The sequence below is a fragment of the Dendrobates tinctorius genome, unplaced genomic scaffold (assembly GCF_039654945.1).
Source record: "Dendrobates tinctorius isolate UK_male_01 unplaced genomic scaffold, ASM3965494v1 ptg000120l, whole genome shotgun sequence".
Lineage (NCBI taxonomy): Eukaryota > Metazoa > Chordata > Amphibia > Anura > Dendrobatidae > Dendrobates > Dendrobates tinctorius.
In genome coordinates, this window is record NW_027361788.1 from 20,922,646 (window position 1) to 20,940,501 (window position 17,856).

Sequence of the window (17,856 nt, forward strand, 5' to 3'; positions counted from 1 at the left end):
AACCCTGGAGGCGCAGACCTCATGGTGAAAGGGTTGGAGGGTGGTGTCCCTTGGTGAATGGCGGGGGTGTGAGTGTGGTGACACAGGGGGACGCCTCTGTTGTCGAGTCCAGAATGAGTTCACCAAATTTATGACTAACGAATGTATGCAATAAACGTTCAGGTCCGAACCTGTGTGTGAACGAGCGTGTATGGTGCCACCAAAAAACATCTTGTGGAAGTGTGTTGTGGAGCCTGATCAGCTCATAACAAACAAACATACACATACATAAACTCGTTCCCCAGGTCGGCGCTGTGGAGATGAGTGGTGCCTCCAAAATAAACTTTATTGCCAATGCCAGCGGTATGTTTGTCATAAACCTGAAGTGTCAGGTAGTGGTGGGGTGAACTCAGGATCTGGGCGTCCCCGCTGTAGGTGTTTCCCTAATGAGGGGTGGTCTTGAGGGTCCAGAGGCCCCTCATTAAGGAGGGGGTACTGTCATGATCTGACAGTTTTAAATTGCACTGGGTGAACTTTTTTTACTTTGGAAAGTTCCAAGGTGTCTTGACTGTCCCCGGTGGTGGTTAGTGGTATCGCACTTTAGGTTTTTGTGCACGTAATTATGGATCAGGTGTGACACCCTATAAAGGTGTGCTAGGGGTGTGCAATCACTGCCTGTGATATTGTGAGATTGTTCATTCTGAGTTGGAGAGCCTGGTGGAAGGATGGAGCTGAAGAGGAGTCCTGCGCAGCTTAGCCAGGGGGGAAGAGTGTCAGCGATGGTGTCTGGACGAAGGGCTGACATGGCGTGGTGGGGTCGCAGTGATGGAGTCAGCGGGAAGTGTCTGCATGGTCTGGTGGAGTGGCTACTATGGAGAGTGGCACTCACCATGTGGGACTTGGCCGCTGAGCTGGACTCAAGCATGCTTGACTTCGTGACAGAAGCTGAACTCATCCTTGGGACTCTGTTGCTGAGCAGCTGCAACTGGTGGTGGTCTCTGCTCCAAGGCTGCACTAAGGTGAAGGATCCTGTTATGCTTCTCATCCGGGTGGAGGAGAAGACGCACGCAGGTGGTGGGCTCTGTTGCTAGGAGCGCACGCAACAGAGCAAAGCTAAGTGGTGTTTCCCCTGTATAGTCTCTTTCCTCATGTGTGTTATTAGTGCAGTGGTGGGATTAGTCTCCGCACCGACCCATTCCCTAGTGAGGGTTTAGGGTCAGGGTGAGCAAGGGCGTTAAGGTACGCGTGCGGCGACAGGTGCGGAGCCTGTATAGGGAATGTAAGGAGTGCAGGGACACTGGCTCAGGGGAGCTTAGGAGGTCTCCACGTCCCCCATTCCCTATCGCAGGGCCCACCATTGTTAAAGTTTCCCAGGTTCCCCTTTATTATTTAAATGCGCCTTACTGGAGGCGGGGTTTCCAGAATTATTGTATAACGTGTAGTACCTAAATTCGCCAGGTGGAGGCGGCGTATCCACCGGCACGTTTTATTATTTAAATGCGCCCCACTGGAGGCGGTGTATCCAGGGTCACGTGTGTCACATGGGTTCGCCTTGCGGAAACATCTGCGTCCTGACACACGTGACCATGACAAAAGGACTGTAATTTTATACTTCTAACACCCTTCCAGTGTGTGCGCTCCTTTAGACCGGGTTCATTTTTAGCTCTGCATAAAAGGTTTGCATGGCCGCTCGGCCATGCGCTAGTATAGACTGCATTACCAGACTATGAGGAGTGAGTGTTGTATGCAAGTATGAATGTCTCTGGTGAATGATTCATTAAGAAACCCCTACCCTTGGTACGCATGTGTTGTGCAGCCTAGCCTGTTAAGCGCCCAGGCTTAGATGTAGGTAGAGGCAGAGTCTGAGACTGGCATCGAAACTCCACCATAGTCAGTGTCTATAGTGGCGTCCGCAGGTGCAGCGCCGTGCGCTCAGAAGGTCTAGAGGGACTCTGACCCCGTGTGTCACGTGGACCCGTCATGTGTGACGCGACCAGCAGGCCGGTAACTAAAACAACAAGACACGGCACGTGAAACTGTCCTGTGTGACACGGCCCGCAGGCCGGTAACTAAAACAACAAGACACGGGGGAAGGGGAAAAAGTTACAACGGTGGGCCCTGCAATAGGGTGCAGGGACGTGGAGACCTCCTGCACTCTCCTGAGTCAGTGTCCCTCACACTCCTAACATTCCCTAGGCCGGTTCCGCACCGGGCGCCGATCAGGATACCTGTCACCCTAGCACACCCTACACCTATCCCTTGCTAGGGAGCTGGGTGATGCAGGCACTGGCCCCACCGCTGTACTAATACACACCATGAAAAATACAGACAGGGAAAGACCACTTAGCTTTACTCTGTTGCTCCCAGCAACAGAGTCCACCACCAGAATGCAGCTTTCCTCCTGAATAGCTGCCACCAAGCTCTATCAGAGCTGCAAGGAAATCCCCTCTGACTCCTTCCACAACAGGGCTCTGACTGAGCTGCCAGGACCTCTCTCTAGATCCTTCCTCCACCAAGGATGGTTGAAATGAACACTATCACCAACAGTGATTGCAACACCTGACACTCTTTTATAGGTATGAGCCAGCAATCACACCTGCTTTACATCACATGCACTAAACTAAAGAAACCAGAGTGCAATGACGCTCACCACCACCGGGGGTAAACTAGAACAAAAAACACCACTGTGTAATAATCCTAATGGCCACCGGGGGCAAAACCAAAATTAAGCACACAGCTTAAGGAAAATAAAAAGGTTACATGTGCTTTTATCTGTCATGATCCAGCATGGATCATGACACCGTGTCCTTGGGGCAGAGTTCTGTACGCTCCGTTGCCGAACTCTGTGAGCTGAACAGGCTCCGGCATTTATGTTCTGCGGTAGTGCGGCTCTGTGAGGTAACAGAGTTTGCCCTGTTCACACTGGGTGACGTTAACCCACGTATGATCTTTTGTATACCGCTTTATACTTCCGCCATTGCTAAGCAGTAGTTTACCACCCCTGCACGGTGGACCCCGGGCTGTGAACGCACCTTACTATTATTTTATTATTTGGTGTGTTAGGCCAGCCCTAACACCCTCATAGGGCATAATGCTGCTCCCCTCAAATAGTATGATGTAGCCCCCCAGAATATTATTAAGAATAATGCAGTCCACCCACAGAATATAATGGAGCCCCCTCATAAAGTATAATGCAGCCCCTCTACAACCCCATCATTGTCCTCATCACCACCTCCATCATTGCCTTCTCCCCCACCACCCCTATCATTCTCCCTCACCACCTCCATCACTGCCCATTCCACCACCTCAATCATTGTCTCCAGTGTCGGACTGGGGTGCCAAGGGCCCACCAGTAACATTGCCTTTGAGGGGCCAACTTTTCACCTGTATACAAATATTACACTACCCTCATTCACAAATTTACCTATATCTCTATATAATAATAAACTAGGTAGTTTGGTTAATGAATGACGAGATGCTGCTTTTTTCTGTACAGAGTAAATCAAGTGAATTATGCCAAGTATTATCCATATAGTGCTGTTGGGGGCCCAGATCTGCACAGGGAGGGGACCACCGGGGGGGATTCCCGTTACCTTGTGAACCAGTCCGAGCCTGATTGCCTCCTCCCCACCACCATCATTGTCCCTTTCATCACCTCTATCATTGCCTCCCCCACCACCATCAATGTCCATCACCTCCATCATTGCCTCCCCCCACCATCATTGCCCATCACCTCCATCATTGCCTCCCCCACTACCATCATTGCCCATCACCTCCATCATTACCCCACCACCATCATTGCCCATCACCTCCATCATTTCCTCCCCCACTGCCATCATTGCCTCACCCCCACCCCTCTCTCACACACACACACACACAAAGCACTGCATCACTCTCTCACACTCACACACAAAGCACCGTATCACATACACACATGCAGGCACACAGACACACATCACATCTCACCTCCCGGCAGCACCACATCCCGGCAGCCTCCTCCTCGAAGGCAGCTTTCTGTCTGAGACAGCGTGCTGGATGATGACGTCATCCAGCTGGGCTGTCTCAGACAGGAAGCGCCGGGCAGGAAGCAGGATGCCCGGGATGTGCTGCGCTGTGTTCCTGAGTGTATGTATGTGGTGCGGTGCTTTGTGTGTGTGTGTTGCTGTGGTGGGGCTTTACATGCGGGAAGTGTTAGCTGCAGCCTGCGGCTAACGCTGCCCTCTATTAAAGAGAAATGGTATTCACGCCTCTCCATGCCCATAGGGGCATGGGGAAGCGTGAATATTCATTTAGTTTTAGCAGCGGGGACAGGATCCCATCACCAGCTGCTGCTACGCTGGCAAAGGGCAGGGCCCCTATAGCCACTGGCTGGGGCCCCTGGAGCAGTGGGGGCCCTAGGCAGCTGCTGGCCAGTATGCCAGCATGTGTCAGTGCCTGGGCCCACCGGAGAATCTTCCGGTTCTCCGGTGGGCCAGACCGACGGTGACTCTATGCCTAGGAAACCGGACACCTCTGATACATTGCAGCTTTTAAAAACGAAGAAGATTCTTTAATAAAAGGTAAATCACAGAATTGCTTGCTTTAACAAATACCTTGCAATTTTACCCATTGATCATGACGAGACAACCTGTCACGGGTTTACCATGACAGAGAGGAGCCAGAAGTCCATGGTGTCTGATTTCACATACTCCTGCACTAATTACAAACACTTCATATTAAACAGTGCAGGCTTCTGCTAGCATTATAGGGGTTAATCTTTTCAGTTGTAGCTCCTGCAGCTTTCTTGCTTAGATGGTATCAGCTGTTCAGTATTGGCCACTCCCCTCTGCTTTATATACAGTATATACTGGTTTCTGGCAAGCAGGGATTACCAGTGTTAGTCTCATACTTCCTGGTGTTGTAGCTGGAGGTGTTGATTGTTTGTGGAGGCGTTCTGGTGTGTTTTTCAGGATACTGTTGCTTGGTGATTTGCCTTATCCTCATACTCTTCTATTTGTTTTTTCTTTCTTTACTTCCCTGTGTACCACTCTGTTCTCATCCTTTTTGGCTGTTGTTTTGGTCACTTTTGCATTTTGTCATTGCTCTCGCCCCTCGAGGTACTGTACAGTAGTATGAGAGGTTGTCTACAACCCACTGAAGTTGCTCAGGTAGTGCAGCTCATCCTGGATGACACATCAATGCGAGCTGTGGCCAGAAGGGTAGCTGTGTCTGTCAGCACAGTGTCCAGAGTATGGAACAGATACCAGGAGACAGGCCAACATCCCAGCAGCAGGACCACCACCTCCTCCTTTGTGCAAGGAGGAACAGGAGGAGCAGTGCCAGAACCCTGCAAAATGACCTCCACAGGCACTAACATCCATGTGTCTGCTCACACTGTCAGAAACACTCCATGAGGGTGGTATGAGGGCCCAACGTCCACAAGTCGGTGTTGTGCTTACAGCCATACACTGTGCAGGGCAATTGGCATTTGCAGAAAACACCAAGATCGGCAGATTCAACATTGTCACCCTGTGCTTTTCACGGATGAGAGCAGGTCAACACTGAGCAGATGTGACAGAGTCTGGAGACACCGTGGAGAACGTTCTACTGCCTGCAACATCCTCCAGCATGACTGATTTCACAGTGGGTCAGTAATGGTGTGGGGAGACATTTCTTTGGAGGTTTGCACAGCCCTCCATGTGCTAGCCAGAGGTACCCTGACTGCCATTAGGTAACGGGATGAGATTCTCAGACGCGTTGTGAGACCACATGCAGGTGCAGGGAGGTCCGTGGGAGAGCCCCCTGTGGAAGTAGCAGCTGGAGCATGGGAGCTTTGTGAGAAGTCTAGTGAGCTGCGAACCTAGGACATGAACAGGAGCAACAGTGCCGTAAAGGGGTGAGCTGTATCGGATAAGTCAGGTACCTTCGTGGGCTGAAGTCGGGCTCTGAAAGAACGGAAGTGTTCCGTGTTCATCATGCTCCGTGTGACATGTCAGCTTGCCTATGTGGTTCATACGTGTGAAGTGAAGGAAGAAGTGACATACTGCTGTAGATGAAGATGTATTGCTGTTATCGAGTAAAGAGTCCAGTAGCCATTGTGGATATGCCGTGCCCTGAAGACAATAAAGCTGAGTTGTTAAAGTTGTTTCCAGCCTCCGTCTGCAGTCATTTGAGTCTCCAAAGTGAACAGCATATGGGTGATGAAACAGCCTCCAGCACAGTGAGTACTGGAACGGCCGCAGAAGCTACCCCCCGGCGGCTATGGTATTACAGCATTTCCACTGAAGTTGGATCAACCTGTAATTTGATTTTTCACTTTGATTTTGAGTATCATTCCAAATCCAGACCTCCATGGGATATTAATTTTGATTTACATTGACAATTTTTATGTTTTATTGTTCTCAACACATAGACACAAAGAATAAAGATTTGCAACTGAATTATTTCATTCAGTGATATCTAGGATGTGGGATTTTAGTGTTCCTTTTATTTTTTCAGCAGTGTATTAATAAAGTAAATTTGAACATATTAAGGCTATGTGCACACTATGCAGAAAATTCCTGACTGAAAACCGAACTCCTTCGTTTTTTCCGCAAGTTTTTTACATAAAAAAACGTGCATTTTTTAATGCGTTTTTTTCCGGAGCGTCCCCTGTAACATAGAAAATAGCTAGAAATGCGGATTTTTCCGCGAAATTAATGAGCATGCTGCGTTCTTTACCGCAATGCGTTTTTTTCGCAGAAAAAAACGCATCAATATGCACAAAAAGTGCAGAATTCATTAAAATGAATGGGATGCTTCTTTTAAGTGTTTTTTTTTTTAAAAAATGCTTAGAAAACATGAAAAAAAACGCTTACGTGTGCACACAGCCTAATACCATTTTATGTAAGAAAACGTCACCTGATGATGTCAACATATGAAGATTCTCATTTCCAAGCCAAAATTCATTCAGGCGACTGCCGAATCCGTTCTTGTATGAATTCCAGTCCCGGAAAAAGTCAACAGAGCCATCCCAGCGCCTCTGGAATACCTGGATGCCATACAGGTATACATTACATATCTCAACATGACCAATATATATATTTTCCCTGTAGAGCGGTACTGCACTTACGATCCAGCCTCCCCCGTCAGTGTGCATATCACACAGAACCTTAAGGCTCTTCTGGCCTGATGGGTTTATTGTGTACCAGTCACTTAGGACTTCACCTTGATCTAGTAATTCTTTGCAGTTTTTTGCAGCTAGGAGGAATAGACAGATGATGAGGTTACCTTATACCAGCTCAGCAGTAATGCAGGCACATCTAGTGCACCTGGATAATGGCTCCCCTATAGAGACCCCCGTATGACTCGCCTATAAACAATGACTCGAAGACTGAAATGCAGCTCCTCATGGAGGCTGAATTCAGATCCACGCTATGGAGAATTTGCATTGCTTGTAAGCCCATGTGCACATTACTCTACTATTTGCATGTTGTTACCCAGTCTCATAAAATAACAGATACTCTAGTTTGTTTTTTTAACTGTTTGGCTTAAAGTAATTGTCCACCTTTTATATTTGTTGTGGGTCTAACTTTCTGTAATGATCACTTTTTCTATTAGAGGTCAAAATCTCCTTTATAGACATGGCGTTAAATGATAAAAAAAAATCAGTTTGCCAGCAGCCACGACTGGAAAAAGTTTGCTGCATAAATTTCAGACATTAAACTCATTAATAAAACAATATGCATTAGACTCCCCCTAGTGGTGGCTGAAGGCAGTCAAAATTTATTTATTTAAAGGGTTTTTCCCATCTTCATTGATGGATATTGTTGGATAGTGCTTGTAAATACAAGCACTTTTGCAATTTACTGCTTATTAAAATTTTCAGTCGGTCTTGAGATATTAATACTTGTCTTTTGTGTGCAGCTGGTTGCCCAGGAGACCGACCACTGCTGTTGTCTAGCTGGTAAGTACTGTGCTGAAGCTGGACGGGGTAAGGAGGTAACGGCGCTCTCCAGAGATCCTGGCTAAAAAAGTCCTCCAAAAGTGTGTTTACACCTTTAATAGAAAAAAGCTTGCAAGCACTGCACGTGTTCTGCTGTCTAGAAGTGGTGGTCGGTCTCCAAGGCAACAGAATGTAAACAAAAAAAGTGTTAATATCTCAAGAATGGCTGATAATTTTAATAAGCAGTAAATGGCAAAATTGCTCGTATTTACGAGTCCTTTCCGGCAATATCTATTTATGGAGAAGGGATAAAAATCACTTTAACGTCTGCCTATGCAAAGGATTTGGAGCTATATATCAGAAATATATCTGATCAAAAGATTTATAAATATACTAGTAAATTAAAGACACAGAATTCCAACTTATAACTGATGGATAAAGGTGGACATAAATGTTAAGTTGCTTCCACCCGCTTAATAAACACTAAGGGATCATAGGCCTCATGCCCTATAGTAGCTGCCTGCCCCTTACTAACTTTCTTCTATGAAAATCTCAATGTCTATTATCACCGTGAAGGCTGGTCGACTTACCATACACAGAGTCTGAAACAACGTCACCTTTTTCTCCTATTTGGAAGAAAATAAGAATTAATGAGGCCAGCAATTAATTCATACATACTGAAGAAGCTGCGGCGTAACGCGCGCAGGGGCGGCAGGCCAGGGCAGCGTGACTCCACACATAATGTAAGTTATTTACACGGTACTAGCACTTTATTATTGTGTTTACTGAAGCACCTTATGCACTTTTCTTAGTAGCAGCACCATACTTTTAGCACTTTATCCCCTGTTTCCTCACTAGAGGTTTATTTTCCTATATTGGGTTAAACTAATAGGGGGTTAGTTATGCTTATGTATGATTGAGCTATTGTGGTATAAGGCTAGTTTGACACTAGCGTATAGAGGAGCTGTGGACAGCTGCGGGCTTCCTCCCTGAAGCTCCGCCCCGGCCGCACCCCCTCCGGTCAGCTCCGCCTCTGTCGGCATGCGGCCTGCGTACCCTATCTTTAGCATTAGGTACGCAGGCCATGCCGATGAATGCGGATGCCTGCGCATGCGTCTTTTTGACGGTGCGGCGACATGCGCCAAATGCAGCATGTTGCATTTTGGTGCGGTCGCCGCACCATCAAAAAGACACATGCGCAGGCATCCGCATTCATAGGCACGGCCTGCGTACCTAATGCTAAAGATAGGGTACGCATGCCGTCAGAGGCGGAGCTGACCGGGGCCATCCACAGCTCCATACACTAGTGTGAAACTAGCCTAATATATGCCATTGGTAATGAGATTCTCTAAGGTGCATTTTTTTGTTGGGTACTTATGCCCTGTGTTACCTGCATTAACAGTGATGCTCTGTTTTCATTGATTCCCGTTTTGCTTATCCGGCTTCATAAGGGATTTGTTGTATTTTGTTTATATTTCAGTAGTGCTTACTTATTTTCATTCCAGTGTATAGGGAATATTTTGTGTCTAATCGTCCCAATGTTAGAGGAAAGTTATCATCCCCGTGTAAACCCAAAAGTCATATTTATGAAGCCTAGCACCAATTTTTCACATAAACTAGAATGAAGAGCTTGTGATAAAACCAATGTGCTCCAGAGATATACAGAATATATAATACTATTTTTGGAGGACATTTTTTTTTCTTAAATGCAATTATTTGAGGCTAAAAGTCATTTCTGCAATCAGGTTTCATTAAAAATTTTGTACCGTTTGACAAGTGCAAGCTCGTTGTTTCCCTGCATATTCAACATTGATGTGGACTGCGGTCATAAATCAGTTGAGATGAGCTCTAAAAAAGAGAGTTAAGAATTAAAAACTCTCATGCTAGACTGTCAGAACAAGCTCACTGACCGATTCTCAGTTAACTCATTTTATAGCCAGCAACAAATAGTACACTACAGAAGGCAAACAGGGCAAAAATTTTAATGAAACCCATGCATACATTTTAAGTAAGAATAAAAAATAGAAATAGTCTCCTGTCTTTTGTTTCCTGAACACATTGGATGGCCTGTAGAGTATGAACTCTACAGTGGGACTCATGTCATAAATATGTCACCTAGGACTGATGCCATAGTAGTTCTTCATAGCAGCCAATCAGGAAAAAAATGAACATTGAAATCTGATTGGCTGTTGCTGTTCAAAGTGGTGCAGTTTCCCATAGCATCCAATAAGATTCCAGCTGTCACTTTTCCAAGCGACCTGATTGGTTGCTCTACTTTTCCTTTGGAAAAGTTTTTAGAAATTCCCCCCAAAATATTGGAATCACTAAATGTCTTACCTTTTTGTCCCATTTCGCCTTTGGAACCTTTAACACCTAAATCAGGGCCCAATATACAGTATATGTGTTAAAGCAGTCTCATGGTTCAAAACTCATTTGAGAGCGATCTCAATGTAGTCTATAACATGGGAATAGAAAAAAAAAATACTAACATTTCCCATAAAATTACAGGTGGAAATATATGAAATTATTTACAACTGGGTGTTACCATTCCGTTTGCCAATTAGATGTGTCCTTACATAATGCTAATGCCCTATTGTCAATGTATTCGTAGATTTCCAAGAGGAATAACAAAGGTATTAGAATTTCCAAAAACAGACAAGTCAGGAAAACTGTCAGCTTTGTCTAGTAAAGCTTGACAGTCAAAATGTAACCTATATTTTGCTACCAGATCTGCAAGGCAAAATTGTGAAAATTTAAAGGAATTTTCTGGTTTCGGAAAACCCATATCCTCCAGCTCCAGTTTGTTTTTTTTAAGAAAAAAAAAATGAAACTTTATTAACCCTCTTCAGGTCCAATGCTAGGATTCCGCCTCTGCTCCAGGAGTCTGTTACTTTCTGTAGTGTAACAGTGCTGCAGCCAATAACTGAGCTCAGTCACAGTTCACAGCATGCGCTGCGAAGAGCCGCCAAGCACACTGACTGACTGCAGTGTTGTTAACGCCGCCAAGCACACTGACTGACTACAGTATTGTTAATGTGTCAGATATGGGGAGCAGAGGCAAAGACTCGGTACTGGAGGGGTCCTAGAGGTGAGGGCCCCTTTATATCACATATTTATGGCAAAACGTGTCAATAGTGCCCAAAATGTGTACACCCCTTTTACATTTAGTTTTTGTGTAAATGATACAGTAGCTTAATACTTACCCTCTACACCCAGAGGACCAAGCTTTCCTGGGATACCCTGAAGACCTCTCTCTCCTGAAATTTTCAGAATATAGATTTATAAAGATGTAAAAGTAAGCAAAATCATTTACTACATTTCAGATTAGAAAAAGATTGGGCAAAAGGAACGGAGCAGTCCCCTATTACACAACACTTCTGACAAATCTACAAGCCCTACATGAGTCGGGAGAATCAAAGCTATTGTGACAAAGTTACTGGTAAAGTACTGGAGGGAAGATATGTGTCACTGCACTTGATGACGTCAGTGATGTGAAACCCATAGTATTTTCCTTCATGTAGTGAAAATATATATTTATAGGAGATGTAGGATGGGCAGTAAATTAGCATCGGTTCTTAGGCTGCAGCTCTTCACAAAGGTCATAACCTATGCTATCCTGAGCAAAAGTAGCTTTTCTGGCCGCAGGGTCTCAGAACCCAGGGTGCCTTCCTGAGAACACACAGAATTAGAACCATTTCACACCTCTGATGCCTTTGAAGGGAGACACCAAATGGGAACTAGTTGCAACTTGAAACTTTCTATTTACTATGGGAAAGAAAGGTTAAGACAAAGAGCATTTAGAAAAAAATAATGTATTCATTGGTAACGTAGCCATGGTCCAGTTACAAACCAGGAATTAGAATATTAACATGAAATGCTGGTCTAGAGATCTGGTTTCCAGGCTAAGCCTATAAAGTGGGCCCTCCACAAAGAAAGTTGTTCACAGACTGAGGGCAGCCAAGCTGCTGTGATCCATTTTCATATTTTTTCCCTCAGGAAGCAGAATACCACACTGAAAAGTTTAGATATTTCTGTAAGTTTCTCCCTTTTATTTTATAACTGTTTTTCATATTTGTATGTCACCTTTTATTTCCTTCTTTTTATATCATTTTATTGTAAGCACTGAACCTTTCTACTAAAGCTTAAAACTTTAATAAGTTTGAACCATGTATATTCTAAAAGAACCCATAACCTTAGAGTGTGTGATCCTGGTGATTGGCAGACAGTAGTAGTAGTATTTTCGGAACTCATCGCCCATATGTTTGGTGAGTGGTGGCACTGTGTGTGAAGCGGGGTGCGTGGTTTGTATCGGGGTGTGATTTATGCTCCCAGTGCAGCATAGGACAGAAGTTGAATGGTTAATTGAATGAGGGGAGATAAATTAACCCTTGCAGGCGCATCCCCAAGTCACGTGCTGAGAATCAGGTATGTGACAATAGAGAAAAAGGAACTCAGCAGTTCTCTATTCCTATTACACAACACTTCTGACAAATCCACAAGCCCTACATAAGTCAGGAGAATCAAAACTATTGTGACAAAATTACTTGTAAAGTACTGGAGGGGAGATATGTGTCATTGCGCATGATGGCATCAGTGATGTGAAACCCAGAGTATTTTCCTCCAGAACACTAAGTGCTGTGAGGGGTTAAGCTAATTTTCATAATGGGCTGGCTTTTATGTGGACATCTATAGAGTGGGTGGGAGGATGTCCACCTTATCTCCAGCCCAGGGTTTGGTCTGGGGATTAAATAGCTGGGCTCCAGAGGTAGTCTTGTTTCAGCAGGACTGGAGGGAAGACTTCCAGTGATTTGTGTCCTGAGGAAGAAAGACTGAACCTGTGCTGCTCAAGAGCAGGCTGCTACCCAAAAATGTATGGACTGTGTAACAGCATTTTGTTTTCTTTGTTGTTTTCCTGTTTTTGCCTGAAGGGCTGTGTTCTAACCAAGCAAAGATTTAAAGAGACAGTGTTCCTGTTTTCTACCTTCATGTACCGACGAGTGAGTTGAATTACCACACTATGTATCAGCATGAAGAATTAGTGCAGGTAACTATCTAACTGTAAAACACCTATATAGAAAAGAAATACTATGAATATATTGATCATAAAAAACTAAGAATACCAAGCATAATATATAACCCAAAAACAGATATTCAAAGTACTGATAGAAAACATATCACTTTATTAACATATAGAAAACATGATTACACAAAATACCATAAAAAACAGCTGACATGTGCCCGCACTAGGTGCAGGTGGAATCGAGAACCACCTGTGGCTATTAATTAGTTAAATGCCCATTAAAAACGGCATTTAATGGGCATTTAATGGGCGCTTCCAGCCATCGGGCCAGAAATATGCACACCGGTGACCTGAGTCACGTGATCACGGGTCACCAGTGTGTTGGCATGACAACTGGCAGTCTCCTGGAAACCTATATGGTTGTCAGTGCCGGACTGCTATGAGCGCCACCCGGTGGTCGGCGCTCATAGCAAGTGAGGTATTCTGCTATATAGAGGCGATCTCATCATCGCCTCTATGTAGCAGAGCGGATCGGGTTATGGCTGCTTCTAGTCTCCCATGGAGACTATTGAAGCATGACAAAAGAAAAAAAATGTTTTTAAATATATTAAAAAATAAAAAAAAAATAAAAGTTCAAATCACCCCCCTTTCACCCCATTCAAAATAAAACAATAAAAAAAAAATCAAACACACAAATTTGGCATCGCGGCGTTCAGAATCGCACGATCAATAAAAACGGGGCGATTAAAAGAGCGTATCTGCACCAAAATGGTATAATTAAAAACGTCAGCTCCGAAGGCAAAAGAAAGCCCTCACCCAACCCGAGATCACAAAAAATGGAGACGCTATGGGTCTCGGAAAATGGCGCTTTTTTTAACAAATTTTGGATTTTTTTTCACCATTTAAATAAAAAAGAATCTAGACATGTTTGGTGTGTATGAACTCGTAATGACGTGGAGAATCATAATGGCAGGTCAGCTTTAGCATTTGGTGAACATGGTGAAAAAAAAATCCCAAAACAGTTGTGAAATGGCATTTTTTTTTTTCAATTTCACCACACACTCATACAATGGGGATGGAATAAGGGGGGAGGAAGGCCCTACCAATCGAGAATGAGGGATGGTCAACACCTGAGCTCAAACTGAGCCTGTCCCTGCACTCCCCTAAAGCCTTATTCCGGTCTTTCCCCCCGCCGCCGTCAGGATCCTTGTCCCTAATTGTCACCTATAACTGCCCTGGCTAGTGCACTGGCCGGCAAGGAGCACTAGCTTCACCTCTGCAAGACATAAACACGGGGGAAGTGATAGACACCAAAGGGATGAGGTAACAAAACTACAACACGTAGCTCTCTCTGCTGCAAAGCATCACACAGCAAGATAAAGGCACCTGATAAGCTAACTTAGCAGAAGCACCACTGCACCCAGATAGCTCCTTACTCCAGCTTGGTCACTGCAGATTGCTCTAACACCGACTGTCAGCTGATGCATCAGGTGACCGTTTAAAGGATGGTGGGAGTGGTCACCGCCCACATCAGCTGACCCAGCAGCAGTGCAATTACACCAGCTTGCCAGCGGGGAAAATCTGACATTTAACTTCCGCTGGCCTGAAAGGAAAAAAGTTTTAACTTAGTGGAGCCAGAGCTGCACAAATCCAAAAATTGATGTGCCAGTTTGCACAAAATGCAAAGATACAAAGAAAAAATAAAACCCGGTTGGGACATTGGGTTGTCTATCCCACTTCCACCCAAATGTTGGTCCTCATGACCAGGACACAGTCCCTTTGGGCATAGTCCTCATGGGACACAGTCCGTTGTTCCCCCACCAGTCCATAGGACAGGGATACAGTCCAAATAGGGCAAAGTCCCCAACTGGTTGGGCAAGGTATCTGTCGAGAGGTGTAGAACCCTCTTGCAGTGCAGAGTCCCTCAACTAGCCAGGGGGGATAAGCAAGGGGAAACCAAGCCTTCGGCCATCTGCGGCAAAAACAAGGAGTCCCGGACAGATGTGTCCTAGATCCACTGAAACATTTGTCCTCCTGGAGTCCCAACGTGCTCTGGAAATCTGTGCAACGACCACAATGTGGACTTCAACATCCGATTCCGTTTTGTTAATCGGTCTTCTGACTCTCTTCTAGGGGACCCGATGACCTTATCTGCCAGGCCACCCAGCCGCATTCCACTTCACCCGAGTGGCAAGAGGTGCACACCACGAGTTGGGGTTTACCTTGGGAATCTGGGCCTGTGGGGTCCTAGGCTCTTGGCCCTATCATGGGCCACAGGTCAGGCCGCTGTTCATGGCTCCGGCTCCTGCTCAGCCTCGACAGTCTCCGGCAGGCCACCTGGTCTCACCTTCTTGTCCACCATCTTCAACAGCTGGTGCACTCATCTTGTCCTTGGCTGACTCACAGTGGGCCAATGTTAGCTGCCACTCTGCCAACGTCAGTTGCCACTCTGCCATTACTACACACTGCTGTTCTCCTGACGGCTTACAACTCTTGAATGGCGTCTCTTCTGACTCCTGAGGCCCTTCATTGCCCAGCCTTTCACTGGGTTGAGTCTGCCCTGACTCATCATTCCATTTCTTGAATTTCACTGCCCATTTCCTCATGCCACAATTCCTAGGCATATCTTTTCCCTCCATTTCACTCTGTGACGACGGTCACTATCTGCTGTGAGTCAGTGCTCCCGGTTCCGGCATTCCCCTCTGTAGGCATACCTCTTGAAGGGTGACGGGCTGGACACCACTTATCACCCTTTTACTTCTCTTGCACCCACGATGGGTGTCTCCCAGTTGACATTTCTTACTCACCACCATCTTACAGTCCAAGCTGGGGGCCATTTTAGACCTCATAATGGTCGCCATCTTTCTGTTCACAGACGCCTTCCCCGCATCTGTCAATTCTTCTTGATGCATGGCTGGATCCTGAAGATTACGCCAAATGTAAAGTGACACCGGGCGGTAGCCATGGCCAAGCTGCTGCTTCATAACACGCTGGCTCTTTACAGGATAGGATGGGTCCTGGCAGGGTGTTGGTAATGTGAAGTCCTTGGGCCTGTACAGGCCTTCTTTAGCCGATGTATTGACTGGCCAGGACCACAGATTCCACAGATTAATAAAGTAGACTTCTGTTCAAACATGGGGGACTTTACTAAACCTGATAAGGGTTATGTACAAGTAATAGCGGGAACACAGTCTTAAGCAAGTTTCCTTCACAATGAAAAGTATTTTGACACACATTGTTTCCTTCCACTGTAGTCTACTCCTGGGCCGGTGAAGCACACTGTTTCGTCCTACTTCACTACAACCCAGCTTCTAGGCCACAGTTCTGATCAGCTGTCACGGTGTTACCGCGACTGAGAGGAGCCAGAAGACCGCTGCATCTGTTTGCTCTTGCACTGAAAAGAACTTCTCCTTCTTTTTAAATGGTGTAAATTTCTTTTGACAGTACAGGGGTTAATCTGCCATGCTCTGGGAACTAGGGCTATCAGCTGAGCTCGGATAGCCACTCCTATCCCCTATATAATCTGGGTCCTGACTGAAACATTGTCAGAGCTAGTGTATTCTGCATGGCTGGGAGAAGAGTTGTTTGGTGGTTATATGAGAATGAGCTTGGAGGAGTTATCTGTGACTGTTGCGTGGGTTTTTGAGTGTGATAATTCACTTTCCTCCTGTCATGATCCGAGTTGGATCTAACAGTTTAAATGCACAAAGCAACTTTTTTTTCCCTTTGGCTGTGTGCCAAAGTGTGGGTTTGCCCCCGGTGGCCATTAGGATTATTGCACTGTGGTGTCGTTTGTTCTAAGTTTGCCCCGGTGGTGGTGAACAGCATTGCACTTTAGTCTTTAGTTAAGTGCGCATGTTTATAATGCAGGTGTGAGTGCTGGCTCTGCTATAAAAGAGTCACAGGTGTTTCAATCACTGTGGGTGATAGGTCTTCAGTTACAAGCAAACCTGAGTGAAGGAGGGAGCTGAAGGAGAGTCCCGGGCAGCTCAGTCAGAGCCCTCGAGTAGCAGCTATGGAGTCTGCAAGGAGTGCTGGCATGGATTGGTGGAGCTCAACTATGGTGTCTGCAAGAAGGGCTGGCATGGCATGGTGGAGTCGCAGTTATTGGTGTCAGCAGGAAGTGCTTGCATGGCTTGGTGCAGTGGCAACTGTGGTGTAGAGTTGCACTCAGCATGCTGGACTTGGTTGCTGAAAGCTGGACTCAAGCATGCTGGACTTTTTGGCAGAAAAGTTGGAGTCAAGCATGCTGGACTTTTTGGCAGAAGCCAGACTCATTTTTGGGACTCTGTTTCTGGACAGCTGCACATAGGTGGTGGACTCTGTTTGCTCCAAGGCTGCACTATGGTGATGGATACGGTTGGAGGAAAAGATGCACGCAGGTGGTGGCTCTGTTGCTGGGAGCGTAAGCAACAGAGCAAAGCTAAATGGTGTTCCCCTGTATGGTCATTTTTCCTTATGTGTGTTTAGTGCAGTGGTGGGATTAGTTTCCGCACCGACCAATTCCCTAGTGAGGGTTTAGGTGCAGGGCGAGCTAGGGATATCAGGTATCCAGATCGGCGCCTGGTGCGGAACCGGCCTAGGGAACGTTAGGAATGTAGAGACACTGACTCAGGGGAGTGCAGGAGGTCTCCACGTCCCCGTTTCCCTATCGCAGGGCCACCATTGTTATTGTTACCCAGGTTTCCCTTATTGTTTAAATTCGCCTTACTGGAGGCGGGGTTTCCAGATTTACGTGTTACGTGTATTACCTAAATTCGCCTGTTGGAGGTGGCGTATCCAGCTGCACGTCTTATTATTTAAATTCGCCCCACTGGAGGCGTTGTATCCAGGGTCACGCGTGTCATCTAAATCTCCCCTGCTGGGGGAGCTGTGTCCAGCCGCGTGTGACCGTGACACCTCCTCTTACTTTGGTTTTCCCCGCCCTCCACTCCCCAGTGCATTCCTTTGTTAT

At 46.0% G+C, this 17,856-nt stretch overlaps 1 protein-coding gene across 1 annotated transcript in view; it reads right to left on the reverse strand.

The window, feature by feature from the left end:
* The window catches only part of LOC141101645 (ficolin-1-A-like), a 60,274-nt gene that overhangs the window by 7,320 nt on the left and 35,098 nt on the right, over window positions 1–17,856 (reverse strand). The window contains exons 3-7 of the mRNA XM_073590864.1: window positions 11,086–11,139; window positions 10,220–10,255; window positions 8,473–8,508; window positions 7,070–7,197; window positions 6,859–6,988 (exon numbers count right to left, since the gene is read on the reverse strand). Coding sequence (XP_073446965.1) covers window positions 6,859–6,988; window positions 7,070–7,197; window positions 8,473–8,508; window positions 10,220–10,255; window positions 11,086–11,139 — 384 coding nt within the window. The remainder of the gene's footprint in view (window positions 1–6,858; window positions 6,989–7,069; window positions 7,198–8,472; window positions 8,509–10,219; window positions 10,256–11,085; window positions 11,140–17,856) is intronic.